Source organism: Pantherophis guttatus, chromosome 1 (genome assembly GCF_059756535.1).
Source record: "Pantherophis guttatus breed Tessera chromosome 1, ASM5975653v1, whole genome shotgun sequence".
In the NCBI taxonomy this organism is placed as follows: domain Eukaryota; kingdom Metazoa; phylum Chordata; class Lepidosauria; order Squamata; family Colubridae; genus Pantherophis; species Pantherophis guttatus.
In genome coordinates this window covers 273,203,966-273,221,424 of record NC_142063.1, presented here as the reverse complement: position 1 = coordinate 273,221,424, position 17,459 = coordinate 273,203,966, and the positions used below count along the sequence as shown (strand labels likewise).

General features: G+C 34.9%; 1 protein-coding gene across 49 annotated transcripts in view; it reads right to left on the bottom strand.

Annotated features, from left to right (window-relative positions):
• Nucleotides 1–17,459, bottom strand: part of AFDN (afadin, adherens junction formation factor) — a 92,829-nt gene that overhangs the window by 37,709 nt on the left and 37,661 nt on the right. For 31 of the 49 annotated variants that reach the window (XM_034428444.3, XM_087882890.1, XM_034428448.3 and 28 more), the window contains 6 exons: nt 9,827–9,921; nt 7,895–8,154; nt 6,203–6,272; nt 5,641–5,753; nt 4,073–4,128; nt 3,056–3,261 (listed from right to left, as the gene is read on the bottom strand). In XM_034428444.3, coding sequence (XP_034284335.2) covers nt 3,056–3,261; nt 4,073–4,128; nt 5,641–5,753; nt 6,203–6,272; nt 7,895–8,154; nt 9,827–9,921 — 800 coding nt within the window. Of the gene's footprint in view, nt 1–3,055; nt 3,262–4,072; nt 4,129–5,640; nt 5,757–6,202; nt 6,273–7,894; nt 8,155–9,826; nt 9,922–17,459 lie in introns of all 49 variants that reach the window. The other 18 variants (XM_034428443.3, XM_034428456.3, XM_034428463.3 and 15 more) reach the window with 1 other exon arrangement.

The window sequence follows — 17,459 nt, the reverse complement described above, 5'->3', positions numbered from 1 at the left end:
GACCTAGTGAATGACCTGCAGAGAGCTGGGACCAACGTAACAAAGGCTACCATCAGTAACACACTACGCCGCCAGGGACTCAGATCCTGCAGTGCCAGACGTGTCCCCCTGCTTAAGCCAGTACATGTCCGGGCCCGTCTGAAGTTTGCTAGAGAGCATTTGGATGATCCAGAAGAGGATTGGGAGAATGTCATATGGTCAGATGAAACCAAAGTAGAACTGTTTGGTAGAAACACAACTCGTCGTGTTTGGAGGAGAGAGAATGCTGAGTTGCATCCAAAGAACACCATACCTACTGTGAAGCATGGGGGTGGCAACATCATGCTTTGGGGCTGTTTCTCGGCAAAGGGACCAGGACGACTGATCCGTGTACAGGAAAGAATGAATGGGGTCATGTATCGTGAGATTTTGAGTGCAAATCTCCTTCCATCAGCAAGGGCATTGAAGATGAAACGTGGCTGGGTCTTTCAGCATGACAATGATCCCAAACACACCACCCGGGCAACAAAAGAGTGGCTTCGTAGGAGTGGCTTCGTAAGAAGCATTTCAAGGTCCTGGAGTGGCCTAGCCAGTTTCCAGATCTCAACCCCGTAGAAAACCTTTGGAGGGAGTTGAAAGTCCGTGTTGCCCAGCGACAGCCCCAAAACATCACTGCTTTAGAGGAGATTTGCATGGAGGAATGGGCCAACATACCAGCAACACTGTGTGCCAACCTTGTGAAGACTTACAGAAAACGTTTGACCTCTGTCATTGCCAACAAAGGAAATATAACAAAGTATTGAGATGAACTTTTGATATTGACCAAATACTTATTTTCCACCATAATTTGCAAATAAATTCTTTCCAAATCAGACAATGTGATTGTCTGGATTTGTTTTCTCATTTTGTCTCTCATAGTTGAGGAGTACCTATGATGACAATTACAGGCCTCTCTCATCTTTTTAAGTGGGAGAATTTGCACAATTGGTGGCTGACTAAATACTTTTTTGCCCCACTGTACATTGTTATTTTGTGAAAGAATCTCCTATCAAGCAATACAAATCACTGGGGGGTGGGGGGGAGAGAATGAAACTGAAATAGTGCAAGAAAGGGAAAGAGGTGGCTAAGATGGGACAGGTTGATCCACCCTACAATAGTGTCTGCTGGGTAAGAACTTAAGACAACAAACAACATTTCCCTCCTAGGCAAAAGAAGTCTCAATCAGGCAAGGAAAGAGAAGAGAATGGAAAGCAAAAAAGGAACAATATTTTTGCTCAGCAACAAATGAGAGGAATGGGCAGGATTTATTTAATAGGATTTTAAAGGATTGTTGTACTCATATTAGAATGGGTCCCCCATAATCCATCATTGTAGATACAATTTTAAAAAACAAAATTACATACCAAGCCAATCATAAAATAAAATATTAGTCTTTTGGTTAATGAAAAATGCTGCCAATTAAGTGACCAAACTGAACAGGCCCCATTTGTAGTTTTCTTTTACAAGTGGTTCTGCTTCACAGTAAAGCTCTTTTGTTTAATATAATTTTGTTTAATCGAATATTTGTGATATTCATTTTTTTTTCATTTTTTACCACTATAGGTTTTTTTTTTTTAATAAAAGGTCTTTAGTGCTATAGCCCCTGAGCTAACAAACTTGTTTTCCTGTGGGATTCATGCAATCTAAATTTTTCAGGAGAAAATAGAAATGTACTTGGTTGTATGTCATAAAATAATGATAAGTTATTAATTTGAATATACTTACTGGGGATAAACGAGGGAGTTTCTTTTTCTTACTTTTTATATTAGTTTCTTGTATTAGTTTTATATGTATAATACCATTCTTAATAAAATTATTGAAACAATAATTATAGGTCACTATTATGCAAAAATAATGTTACCTATGTTTTAAAACTATGCATAAAAGACCAGCAGGAACTAGTTCAGACAATCACAAGAAGTCAAAGACTGACTCAAAGTCATACACATACACACAATGCCTGCCTCAAAGAGTATGAGGCAGTGCAGCTATGCCTGCTAAATAAGATGGCAGCCTGCTGTGAGAAGTGTTCTACTGGCTTCTATTAAACAGTTTTTGCACATTAGTCCTTGCAGAATCATACTTCAAATCTACAGCATCATTAAAGTAACAGGAGACATGTGAAGACAGAAACAGGACAATTTAAAAGAAAATGAAAATTGAAACTCTTAATAAATTGGCTGCATAACTAGGAATATGTTGTTCATATAAATGGAATTTATTTGGACACAGAATATAAAAAATTGAGTGATGCTCACTTTATATAAAGCACCACTTTATATTTAAAAGCTTGCCATATTTAATTATAATTATTATCAATAATAATATATTGTCCCTGCATAGATGAATAATAATTTGGATCCAGAGTGTTCATTCCATAAACAGAAATAATCTTCCCATGACTGAAATCTTGCTGAAGAAAAGGACACAGTTCACAATTCACCTCATCCCCACCGCTGCCACCCACATCTTTTCATCTTCTCACCAACTTTCTACGCAGTTTTTCTAGAGGAATGACAAACCCCCCCCCACATTTTGGGGTATTACCCACCCACAGCTATCAGCAGAAACATCTGCGAACAGAGTTTTATTCACAGCAACTTCCATTAAAAAGACAGAATACAACATATGATAGGATTGTAATATGACTAACATCATATTTCATAAAACTGAACCGATACTGATAATTCAAACAAAATTTTAAGATAATTTGAAATGGATTTTAGATATCTACCAATAAAACATATGAATATTAACACTATAACAGATCATTTGTACCTCTTGTTCACCATTCCATATCAAGAAGTATCACTGTTTTTAAAAACATTTTCAATATTTTTGTAGGTTCATTACAAATGTCTGACTGCAGTTTGGTCACAAGAGTTATTTCATACACAATTACAAATGGAATTATGATATCCAAAACAAACTGTGCTTATGATCTCTAATATAAATACAACTTGGTAAAAACAATCCTGCAAAAGCAGTCTTTTTTGTGGATGTAAAAAATTTAGTAGGTTCTTAGACTGAAACTCACTTGTATAACTCCTTCCATCATTTTCACCATCTTGTTGACTATTGCAATGACTTTGTGAGTTCGTTCAGCGGGACTGATGTCAGGTCTGTACTGGCTTGATAATACATACCGACATGTCATATACAGAACATAAGTAGGCGATAGCTTAAAATGAACTGTTGAGCTATTGGTGTAATTGATGATGGCAGACAAAAAAGCATCCTCAGCTGAAGAACAAAAACAAAAAAGGGAAAAAAGCTTAGATTTTTAATTGAAAAATCTAAGAAGCAATAGTAAATCACCACTTCAGGAAAAAACCCAAATTAAATTATTGGGATCACTTTCATGATTCAAACATTAAAACCAAAATATTTTTACAAGATTAAATTACTGAAAATTAAATAGTAAACAGCCAAGTAAAGCAAAATGCAAAAAGGAGTTTAATAAATCTATATCAGATTTATTATTATTTATAATTATTATTTATAATTATTTTTTATTATCTGTCTATGCCAATAATTTAAATGAATTTTCTCACCATTAACCTAAAACATAGCAAGTAATTTAGTAACATATCTGATTAATTTTATACATGGATTTGGAGTTATTCTTGTCTTAATGAAATAGTCAAAATCATGCATTTTGCCTCAAGTATTTGATGCCCATGATCACTACTAGCAACATTGGCAAAATGGCTGAAGATTAATCCATTTAATCTTTCTTGGGCTGCTGCTTTCTAAAATATTTAACACAGTAGACCTAACTTAAATTAGAAAGTTCATTCTTGTTAACTAAAGCAGATCCGAATAACTGGGGGCTCTGACAAAACTCAGGACAAAACTAGTACTTTTAAACTGGTTTTTATATCTCACATCATATGGAATCAGAAATTTGCTTACAGGCATGAATTTAAACATTTATTATTTTTATATCATTACTGCAGACAGTCAATTTCTATTTTCAATATTATCAAAATAAAACATTTTGTAATAAAAGTTGTTGTTACTCTTATTTTTTTAAACAAAAATACATACTTACAGTTTTCTCTGAATTCAACACTTGCAGGTAGTATCAATTCTGGACCATCCTGAAGTCTAGAGGCAGAAAGCAGATCTTCAGAAATCCAGTTCAAAGAGAACAAATTAATTTCATTTTCAAGAGATAAAGATTTTTCCAAAGGTTTTTGTTTTATGGTTGTATACATTTTTTGTATAGATATGAAATACAAAAATACTGGCGAGCGGGAAATATATCTTGTTACTTTCTTGCTCTTACTATTAGATTCACTGAGGTTACATTTGCTGAAAAGACAGCAAGCCTACTTGAATTGAAGGTCTGCATTATTAATGCATTTGCAGCACACAATGTATTGTTCAAGACAGTTAGTCATCTACTGTAATTAGATCATCTTACTTAAATTTATAACTAGGGAAAACAAAAGTGAACGAGAGGTTTAATTTATAAACTATATTATAAAAGTGTTACATAAAGGAGAGTTGTTGATCAGATAGTTCATTCAAGAGTAGTCATCTGATAGATTTCAGTATGCCGCAGTACCCAGAAGTAAAGGTTCAGGTAGTATGGATAGAAAACAAGAGAAAGAATCTCAAAATATGAAGGTTTGGAGATTAAGTCAGCACTTTTAATTTGGCTGAGTAATATGTTATGAGCCATTGAAAGTAGTAAATACTGGTATTATATGATTATGATGTCTATTTTTAAATTTTTTGCTTTGAATGATTTCAGAAATACAATCTGCAGGTGAATACAGTACTTACAGAAATATTAAATGCTGAATATTGTTTGCCACTTTAATTAATTTCTCACATAATACTAGATTTAGCATGGTTTAAAAGTAGGCTGCCCCCCAACCCCCAAAAAGGTTGCTTCAAGCATGTGGCAAAACAAACATACCTGGAATGTTTCAAATTAGTTGTTTATGGAAATGATCAATCATCTACGTCATAGTTGTGTCAAAGATGCTTTTTCAAAAGACAACTGGACTTTCTTGTTTTTCCCCTGAAAACATTTCATTTCTCATCCAAGAAGCTTCAGTTCGGAAAGCCATAGTAACTGAAGAAGCTTCTTTGATGAGAAGTAAAACATTTTCAAGGAAATAAACAAGAAAAGTCCAGTTGCCTTTTGAAAAGCACTTTGGGATTTCAAATTAGTTGTGATCCAAAGAAGTAAAACCTTGACCACCCCAAGACAATGGTTCCAGTACTAAGAACTGAACACAAGCTGTTTGCTCCCCTTTCACCATATGGCCTCAAATGCAAGAAGAGTTAGGAACTGTCCAGAAAGAAACTCCATAGGCAGGATGTTAGATAAGTATGAACAAATTGTAACAAGTAAAAAAAAAAAAAAAAGTACAGAACCTGTAGCACACTACGGTTTGCAATGGCTGTAAAATAAAAATAAAAAACCACTAGTATCTTAATAACAGATATAACCTATTATTTGGAAAGACCTTTCAAAGTATTAGTTTTCTCCATAAAAATACATATAAGTTCCTTCTCAAACCTGCCTATTGTGTGTGTTTTTTTAATTTAAAAATAATGTTCTGTAAATTTTACTCACAAAATTTAAAGAAGTATTTTTGGTACCTGCCATCCTGCTTGTGATAATCTTGCTGTTCTATTCTGATCATTGGTTTGACCATGCTTCGTTCAGCTGTGCTAGAAGTTGACATTCTGTCACAGTCCAATCTATTGATGCTCTGCTTCATACAACACATATCCAAAAGTTGTTTTAGTTTAAATTTACTTTCATATAAAATGTGTAAATCTTCACAAGTTTCTTAAAGATTTATCTTATTAAATTTAGTAATACTGAACATGCTTTCTGAAAACCTGTCACTGTCTTTCTAAAACCAAATAAGCAAATGCTTCCTCTGAAGGTGCCCTGTCTATTCCTATATGGCATTCCAACAGTACAACTGCTACAAATTTCCTCCCAATATTTTGCATAAATTCCATGAAAATGTTATTTGATAAATCAATGTGAAAAGGACTGCCTGAACTTTAAAAATAAATAATCAAATCATTCAAAGTACTAAACAGAAAATTGAATGGTTATACTGAGATGTTCCTGTGTTCTTAAATATATTTAAGGTACCAACTGTTAAATCTTATAGTAGTCATGCTATTCAGACTAATAATCTATTACCTTGCTTGTAGATAATCCTGTTACACTTTGGATGTCTCCTTCCAAATCAAAAGTTGTTTCTTGTACACCTCTGAGAAGGCAATATACATTCAAGAACTAGATGATTAGGAACATTCAATAAATATAAGAATATATAATAAAAACAATTCTTACATAATTGCTCAGTAATTATTGTTAGCAAATTCACTGTGTATTTGATTACATAAAAGTATGAAGTATCTGAAAGTGTTAAGAAGAGGTGTGCACATTTCGGTTTAAACTTATTTGAGCATGCAATTTCACATTTCAAGTTTGTGAAATGTCCTGGGTATTTTGAAAGTATCTTTGGATCAAACAGAGCTGACTCTAGCTCAAAACAACAGATTCACATTTGAAGTTTGAACCTCTACATGCTCAATGTGATTCAAAATTAAATGTGTTAAGTCCTTCCTACCTACTTAAATGTAGGCAACCTTTTATTTTTTCCAAGCCTGAACATTTTATTTATCAGTTATTCTGTCAATCTTGGATACATTGCAGAAATGCTGTACAAAATGTTTTAACTAGAGTATCGTGGCATCTCTAATTCTGAAATCTGATTTTAGATAATGTAAAATACCATGAAATACTTTACCTCTGAATTTATTTCTGTTTTTTTTCAATTGGATTGAATAAAAACTAATAATCATACTTCCAGTTTGATTGCTAACAATTATTATTTATTGATTTCAAGACAGAAATACTATGATGCTATTTTTAAAGATCTAAAATACTTAATTAGCAATTGTCAATAGATTATCTTTTCTTCCATTCATATCAATTATATTTTAATACTGCATATTTTTATAATGTAAAAAGATCCTGCAATAATTCCAGTTAATATATTTAAATACATTAAATGTATGTATATTTGCTTATTTCATCATATTACAGGATACTGATACTTTTTGTTTATGTTAGTATTTCTTCTAAAATAAATTAGCAGACCCAGTAGATTTTAGGTCCAGGTACAGGATTGAAACAACTTTTGCTATCCTAGAATATGATCTACATTGGAATCTAAACAGAAGGAGTACAGTTTTAATTGAATGACTGAACTTTACAGCAAAAAAGTATCCTTCTTAGACAAGGATGAACTTCAGAAATACCAGACATAGGCAAAGTGCCAATAAGTCTCAAAAGATGATAAATAGGGTAGGTCTGGTCTTATGTTGATGAAAATAGCCTTTTTGGGAGTACACTTATATTGTACAACTCCCAATCTTTGGAAAGTAGGTGACTTCCTACCATTCAGATGACCTTTTGCCATCAGTTACTTAAGACCCTCTTTATGATGGTATTAGTTTCAGTATCAAAATAAATTCTGTTTTAATTAGTACAGTTGCCCTCTTCTATAACTTTTCTTTGTAACTTTTAATAGCATCACCTTATATATTTTTTAGTTGTCATTAGTTGCTGAAATAGTCCATAAGAAGGGTGAAATATAAATGTATAAATTGATTTCTGCTAATGTACAGTATTATTAAAATCCTAACATTTATTCTAATTATGAAGATGTGTGAATTGCAGAAGAGTTCATACAATGGAGAACAATTACTGGTGACCAGATTAACATCATTATTAATTGGCACATTACATAAAACATTGATACACCTTCACCATCTTAAATAATTTTCTAAATTTGGGATTACTTCTTAAAAACTGTGGATTTACCCAGATTTGAGACGTGAATTTTTGACCATGTGACCTGCATCTAGACGTCCTTTAGGAATATGATCTTGAATGGGGTCCACAAATTTAAATACATGAGAGGTCCCAAACTGAACTTTCATACCACTTTGCAGCATAGTGGTCTCAGAGATCCGTTGACCTTCTACGTAAGTTTCAGCATCAATGCTTCTGGGAGTCACTGTAACAACTCCATCCATGTTAGTAAGGTCACAGTGATGTGACTGAATTCCTGGACCAAATAACTGAAGATACAAATAATCAAATCAAAAGCAAAAAAATCAGGATTTAAAAATAAATATAATATGCAATCATCTATATAACTCAAAGAGATATCCATTTTCTCTTATTAAACTACAAATCGTTGCAAACTGACGGCACATAACCAATCATCAATCAAATATTATGTAAGCAGAACAGAGTTGTTAGACTATAATAGGATCAACAATTAATTAATTAGTGATCAATTCCTTTCCAATAATAATGCTCTTATTGTAGAAAGTTACATTTTATTAATATGTAGCCTATTTCAATATACCACAATTTGCACCTTTTAACTACTAAAATGTAGCAGTAAAATTCATTTTTAAAAAAATCAAATTATTTATTTTTACTGTTTTATCTTGTTGAAGCAACCTGAGAACATTTGTTACTAAGAAGTGATTGCAAAGTTGAAATGAGATCTGTTCCATAGTATGTTTCCAACCAATTTTATGCTTTTATTTATTTATACTAAGATGTGTTGAACCGAAATTTTCTCACTCAATAATTCCTGCCTAAATGTGTCCTTTATTATTTCTGTGGTTGTGAATTATTTTCAGAAGTAATTATAGTAAAATGTTTTAATGAAGACAGAAACTACAACTGACAAAATCTATGAACACAGAACAAAATGATACAAAAGTATTTTAGAAATCATTGATGAAACAAACAAAATTATAATTTGCATTTATTCAAATTTAATCTAAGCCATGATTAACTAATACAAGACAGTGTTTTATGTTTGTGAGGACCTTTATCCTTTCGCTATTCATTTGCCACATTAGGAATCCAATACTTCTGAATACAATTTAAAATATATCACAAGTGCCATCAGATCATAATACCAAGAATATGGATCAAGAGACATAAATGCTAATTTGCAAATCCACATTTTTTGCAGACCATTATTTGGTGGGCTTTTTACAAATAGCAATAGCATTTAGACTTATATACTGCTTCACAGTGCTTTCCAGCCTTCTCTAAGCAGTTTACAGAGTCAGCATATTGCTCCCAACTATCTGGGTCCTCATTTTATCAACCTTGAACCAGAGAGTGATCAAAACTTCTCATACAAGGAAAGTTAAAACATAAAGCCAAGATCCTTATGGCTCATTTCAAAATGACAAAACACACACCTGTATTACCTTTGAAGATTGTCTTCACTTTTCCCACCTACTGAATATACAGTTGTTTATAACTATTAAAATTGGAGTTTTCTTCAGATACCTACTTTGATTAAAGCCATATACTCAAATCAGTAGAGTGTATGGCTATGATAAGGATTTGACAATGGCTTCAGAGAACCATTTTAAAATACTACTGAAGTTTGTGTTATTAATTTAAGAATTTAGCATGTTATTGACTTTCTCCAGCATCACTTAAAATATTACATCTTCTTCAAATATTCCAATAGGCCTTTGTGCATTGCAATGTTACAGAAGAGTTTAATTGTATACCCTGCCTCACTTGGAAATTTTACATTACACATATCACAAAGATATTTTAGCCTCCCAACTGTATTTTGCAACCAATTACATTTTTGATCAAATACGCTAAATGAGGCTTACAAACGTAATTCTTTAATACTCTGAAACTTGAACACAACTCTTATGGAATTATTTGTCCCAAGTAATTGGGACAAATTATTGAACTCACCTGAATGGAGTTGTCATCAAATTTTTCTGTACCAACTTCTGTCACACTTAGTTGCAAACGGTAGAGCTTTGGTTTATCTCTGGAGTCAGAACCATCTATAGCAATAGATAATTTTATAATGAAACTAAGCAAGAGACACTGATTTTTTAAGACCTAATCATGTACATTGACTTAATGACCCATAGCTTAGTGACTGTTATCGTAGACTCTTCCAGGACTGCTTATGACCCAGCTTCAAAGTTCTGATGCCCTCCCTCCTCCCTCCGCTGAATCACATGATTGCATTTTGGGCACTCAGCAATTATAATCATTTGCAATGCCCCACACAATTTATAACAATTTATTACATTTGTTGCTGGATTTATAACATTTGTTGCTACTTCTGGCTTCAGGCAAAAAATGCCCATGGATTCGCTTAACAATTGCCTCAAAAAAGGTTGTAAAATCAGGTGCAGTCACATGGTGATCTACTTAATGACCAGCACAATGTATGATTTTAATTTTGGCCATAGGTCAAGACTCCCCATATTGTGTCAAATGCCACCTCAAAACTAATTTTAACTACGTTTAAAAATCAATTATTCTCTGTGCCACCAAAAGGCTGCTCTAGAGGATCATCCCTTCCTTCTGCTAGATCTCATTTTCTTCCTTTGCAGATGGAAGTTTGCTTTTAATGTTAAATTCTTTCTATTTTACATATTTTCATTTTATGTATTATTAAAAGATTAAATAGAATACTTCTTAAATTATATAAGAAATCTTTTTCCCCAAATATGGGAGAACAAGCTGTGCAGCTTTCAGCCTGTTTATTAGAGTTTTATCTCAGCTTTAATATTTTTTAGACTCAAGGCAGTGAACATACATAAAATGCCTTCTTCCGATTTTCCCCACAATAACAACAACCTCACTATTGTTGGGCTAAGAGAGAGTGAGTGCCTCAAGGTCACCCAGTCAGTTTTCATGTCTAAGGTGGAACTAGAACTGACAGACCCCTGGTTTCTAATTTTTTAAAAATAAGTTTTTAGTTTTTAAACATTTTAATGTAACAATATCACATATGAATTCTCAAATTATCTATCTATCTATCTATCTATCTATCTATCTATCTATCTATCTATCTATCTATCTAATTTATATACCACCCTATTCCCGAGGGACTCAGGGCGGTGAACAGCGAAAGATAAAAATACATGTAATACAAACGTTAAAAAACCAATTAAAATATACTAAACACTCTGGTCCTAGATAATTCAAGACATCCCAGTTTAAAACAAAATCAAAAGCAATATAAAGGGAAAGTTAGGCCAGGCCGGCCTGCTGAAACAGGAATGTTTTGAGGGCACGGCGGAAAGTGCGCAGATCCGGGATCTTCTGTATCTCTGGGGGGAGCTCGTTCCAGATGGTGGGTGCCCTCACAGAAAAGGCTCTCCCCCTGGGGGCCGCCAGTCGACACTGTTTGGCTGACGGCACCCTGAGAAGCCCCTCTCTGTGGGAGCGTACTGGGCGGTGAGAGGCTATTGGTGGCAGAAGGCGGTCTCGTAAGTACCCCGGTCCTAAGCCTTATCACTTATAAGATGAGAACTGGTTACATCTATGTATCCTGAAATATGTAACAATGCCTTATATTAATAAAGTCTACCATTTGACTGACTATACATAGTTACAAAATATAATTATCCTAAAATATCAGAAGCATTATGTGATTTTGGCATGTGATCCCAAATACGCAAAATATCTGCCAAATATTTATTCTGGATGCTCAATTATTGTATTTCACAAATTATTTTTATTTGAACATTTGCAGTGCATAGGTATGGCAATATCCATGTCAATAATTTTGATGAAATAATGTTTTGAAAACAATACTATAATACATACTCCACAATGTTGTAATTTCTATTCAATGTTGTTATCTCAATCTAACAACAAATCAAAGTAGTAATCCAGAACACTGGAAAGACCAGGGAAAGTGCAAGTACAGGGGTGGAGGCGGAGGGTTATATGTTTTATGTTTCTGATAATTGCTAACGTAACAAATACAGTTAAATTGGGCCATGGGAATATATTTAATGTCAAGAAAAATCTAAAACCAATATAATGGATGGATGACTGCATTTCAACTCACGCTAGTAATACTATTACTAAACTTGCAGATGATACAACAGTGGTGGGACTGATCTCCGGGGGGGGGGATGAGTCTGCCTATCGAGATGAGGTGGAAAGGTTGCTTTCGTGGTATGGAGACAATAACTTGGTCCTTAACACAAATAAGACCAAGGAGCTTATAGTGGCCTATAGAAGGAATAGATCAGACATCCAGCCCTTGCTTATCAATGGAGACAGAGTCCAGTTTTAAGTTTCTGGGTGTTATCATAAAAGAGGACCCGACCTGGGGCTCTCACATTGCAGCACTGGTCAAAAGGCCCCAGCAGAGATTATACTACCTGAGACTTCTCAGGAAACAACAACCGAATGAAAAACTGCTGGTGGCCTTCTATTGCTGCACCATAGAGAGTATTTTAACTTACTGCATCTGTGTATGGTTTGCCAATTGCACAGTGGCAGATAGGACAGCACTCCAGAGGGTCAACGTCATTGCCCAGAGGATCATTGGTTGCTCTCTCTCCTCTTTGGAAGAGTTTTATAGCTCCCGCTGCCTTAAGAAAGTTCAAAACATTCTTAAAGATCCATCTCATCCTGGGCACCCTTTTTTTGAACTATTACCATCTGGCAGGATAATAAAAACAAGGACAAATAAGCTGAAAAACAGCTTCTATCCCAGGGCAATAACCATATTGAATTCTACGGTATAGTGCAATATCGGGTTTTCAATTTCAATTATATAGAATGTAAAGGATGTATGTTTGTGTTTTTATTTTTATAGTTATAATATACACTGAAGACGGCATTTAATTTCATTGTACCATGTGCAATGACAATAAAGTAAACTAACTAATGGATGGATGGATGACAGACATACAGCAGAGACAGAACTGTTATTAAAATTTGTTTTTAAATGGTTACAGGTAATATAAGTTATCTCCTAAGCAGTAATTTATACTGAAGATTAGCTAAATAATTAGAATGTATGACATTCATTGATGCAGGAAAGGAACTCCAGAATACTGTACTAGACCCCAAAACTATGCTGAATATCCTTCCAGATAATGTTACTCAATTGCTACAGCTTGCCTTTTTAATATTGACCTTAAGATAGCATGAGTTTATAGCACGTTACCCAAGAGATGGAAGTTTAATAACTTTTTAAATCTTTATTTGAAATCCCATTTCTAGAATAAACCAAAATGGGGAGTTTAGATAAGCATTCTATATTTCTTTTAGCCTCCAGGTTTCCTCTGACTACATATGGAATAATGCTGACGTGCAAATGGATCCTTGTGAAATGCTCCAAGTACAAGAGAAATGTTAAGCATTGTTTTATTTGGTTCAACTGTCTCCTTAAGAGCCATTAAGAATTAACAGTATCTCTACTCTGAGATACCCAAATAATTTATGAAGAAAAAACATTATTGCACAATGTGTTGTGAAACTGTCTGTGGTCATAAAACTGAAGCTTTCATTTACTTTCTCTGAACATTGTTTGTAACTAAATAATTATTGAATATATTGCATATATAGCCCTACAAGAGCATTATGCAAAACCTATAGATATACTTATCTGCTACTTTAACTAATTTGTTGAACTTTTTCCCTACAATGAGAACAGTAGGAGAGAATCTTAGAAGATGCTGAGTCTTGCTAAATTGCTTAATCAACTTCCAGTCCTGCAGAATCCTAAATGTTTTTAGGAGGATAGTTCTGAAAAATTAGATTTGGGAGTTGCTATCAAATTCAAAATTGCCGCAACCTACCCCAACTATCTGTGGCAACAGCAAGGGCCAGGCTGAGCTATAAATAAGCTACCCGCTGATTCATTCCCCCAAGCAGAACCATCAAAGTGAAAATTTGAAACAACAAGAAAGATCTGTATCTTTCCACACCAATCTGTAGGGGTTATTTTTAATCCTATAGGAAGGGAGACAGATGGTGGAATTAGGAGCAAGACATATCCCTTATTTTTAGACCCTCCATTCACTCCCCATGATCATATGTCTATCATTACTTTCTACTGTCTTTTCCAATAATCTCCAATAGCTGAAAGCAATCCCCATTGTCAATGGATTAGGGGATCCATTCTTGCTTGTCACACTGGTCCTTTCTAAATTGTTTGTTGTAGAATTAAACAGAAATAAAGACAAATGTCTTAGCAAAGCTAAGATGGCAATTCAAAATGACCCTGTATTTGTTCCTTCTCTAAAGTAGCATTAGAGTTGGAAGAATTCTGCTACTCAACAAATCAGATGGCTACTTTATTAAGCCAGTCTCTCCTCTGAGTGCTGATGGAAAAAAGAGAACATGATACAAAAAGGCAGACCTTTAACTTTAATACTAATAAGAGCAAAGGTCTTCCGGTAGACAGAAACTGAAATTAAGAAAAAAAAAATAGCTTAATTTACTGACAATATTTTTTTATACAGACATCCACTCAACATGCAATACAACGTTGAGTATGCCATTAAAAAAGAAAAGTTGCAAAAAAAAAAGCTGCAAAAATAAAGGATAATACAATATAATAAAAACACATTGTTTTAAACAATCAAAAATAATCTCTCCAAATGGACTCACAAGACCTGCCTGGGAGGAAAAAAAGAGTCTTTGGAAAAGCCAGCAAGATTGAGACCATCCGAATCCCAGAGAGAATATTGTTTCAAAGGGCAGGCATGGTAACAAAAGAAGGCATGTTTCTGGGTCCCATAAGCAATGGGTCCTACAGTATATTAATTGAATTGATCTTTCTAGGTAGTGAGAATTAGAGATAAGCAAGACCACAAATAACTAGGCCCAAATGCACTGAAGGCTTTAAAGGTGGTAACTAGCACCTTGAATTGCTCTCAGAAACCAATGCAGTCAGAACAAGTTGTTTGCCAGTTAGTGGCAAACAAAGGATTTGGCCCCCTGCTGTGGCTTCCAAATAGTTTTCAAAGTCAGTCCCACGTACAGTAAATTGCAATAATCCATATGGGAATTGACCAAAGCATGGATGACTAAGTATGGGTTCTTGAACTAGGAATGGGCATAATTTATGCATACAGTCCTACAAAAGCCTGAGCCATGATGGCCACTTGTCCTTGAAAGAGAAGTCATGAATCTAAGAGGAACCCTAAACAGCAAACAACTATTTTATAGTCTTTTACTATCTGAGGCAGTGGGACCTCAGAACCAAAAACAAAGTCTTCAAGAGGCTTCAAAACTTGTAACTTGTAGTCACTTAATGAAAACTGAGACTTATATTACTCTCACCCGATACCCTCACATCTACAAATGGAATCTAGATGGGATCATTTGGAAAATCAGACGCTGAAATGAACTGTGTAATATCAATGTACTGATGATATCTAACCCAAGTTGATACATGAGTTCACCCAGAGGCCACATGTAGCTATTAAAAGTGAGCAGGGCATGGGCCACAGCTGGACCTCTCCTGGGAGAAGGAAGCAAATCACTACACTGCTATGTTCCCACTTCCAACTTTCTGAGCCAGTCCTGAACAATATCTTGATTGATGGTACTAAAAGCCTCTCAATATCAATTACATACTAGAGTAACAGGACAAGACTATTGTTGCACCCTCCCACATGTTTCACATCTACAGAGAAAATAGGCGTTCTCAGATTATAAATCCCAGCTCTCAGTCCCAGCTTCCTCTGATGCCACAGATGCAAACAATGTAAAAGAGGTACCTCTAGCAGTTAGAACAGAAACATTATGAGGAAGATGATATAATCACTGTCCAAGTGACAGATTCAAAAGAAGCTGAAGGACTCAGGTAGCACCCAATTGGCCATCAATTTGATCCTGCTACAGGTTTTCCAGGTTGCCACCACCAGCACCACCAAGCATGTAACAGTAGGTATCATTCATGCCACTAGGCACTGCTGAATAAGCACTCGGCACCATTCTTCCACCATTTTGCAGCTTAGCACCAAGCAGCTGATTGGCAGTACTTCCAAATAAGCAAATGTAACTGTTCAACAGCTGATCAGCAGTATCACAGCTGCTGCTGCTAAATGGGTACAGCCACTTCATATCTTCTCCAGCTGCTAGACTGATTTTGACATCTCTGGGATCCTGCTTTTTGCAAGGCTGTTCTTCGCCAGTCCTTTTGGCAGCACTGATTACTCCAGGTTCCACTACTATTGTGGTCAACTTTCGTAAAAGTTGCCAACAGTTCCAGTAGCACCAGAAGAGTTTCCACTCTTTCCACAGCCATTATCTTCAACCTTCCTAAACATATTAAGCCACCTAAATTCTGGTTTCACAGACTATCACCTCTGTACCTTTATGAATAAGCAGTAACTCCCCAGGATGCTCTTTTATTAATGTTTTTCCTCACTGAGACCTTCAAGAATAACTTTGATTTTTTAAAATGAATCTTAAGTTGACTGATTAGTTTACCTGCACTATCACCATAAAGACAAGTTTGAAACATTTAATCATTCTAGATGTAGTCAAAATGATTCAAAACACTTAACAAAACAAGAAAATATTTAGATTTTCCGTATATGATGAACAAGTTGGTGTATTTTGGAATTATTCATTTAAAAAAAAGCAGACAAATGATTACAGGCAACATTGTTCCTATACAATCAAGACAAATTATACTACCAGTCTAGCTTTTTTGCAAATTAGGGAATAGATAAGAGTCAGCCTGAACTACAACCCCATCTTGTAGCCCAGGGGTGTCAAACTGGCAGTCCATGGTCCGGATGAGTCATGTACAGGCCACACCCACTCCAGCTCCGTGAAGGGAAAAAACATTGTGATACATCATGTGACAGCCAATGTGATGTGGCGAGTTTGACACCTATGTAGCCCTAGCATAAAAACCATAAATAAAATTCACTTTTTTCTCACTCACATTATCTTTTATGGCTATAGCATTCTAAAGTTTTTGAATTTTTGTTCCATCAGTGGTTTCAGATGAGGCTATTGATCCTTGACTCAAAATAAAGCTATAATTATAGTAGAAATGAATAATATATGGATTCAGGATATTGGGCCCGAACTAAATACTTTTGATTAATACTGGCCAATGATAAAGCCAATCTATCTTTTGTAGATCCAATATAAACTGGTCCTTCTCAGTTAATCATCATGACAGCAAATTCTCCCAGAAGCTGGAATATAATCACAAAGCAGCCAAACTTAGTATTGTTCTGACTGGTTTTCTCATCAATGTTATGCTGTCAAAGACTAAATCCTACGGTAGTACTAAATATCATTATGAGCTCCAAGTAAACAAGCAGATTGACAAGACAATTAGATCCATAGTATAGTAAGGGCATTGTATGTCAAGATAGTATGCAGACAAAGCTTACCTGGGATGCAAACTGCCTCTATAAATCAGCAAAGAGCCATAGGGGAGAAAGGGAAGACTAGGAAGGCAAATCAGCCAAATCCTGTTAAGAATGCTAATGCAAATGAAACAGAGTGCAAGCCTAGGAAACACAAAAACATTCCAGTTTCCCTCCAGGCTATGGTAATCTAACTTCCGGGAAACTGCTATTCTTCA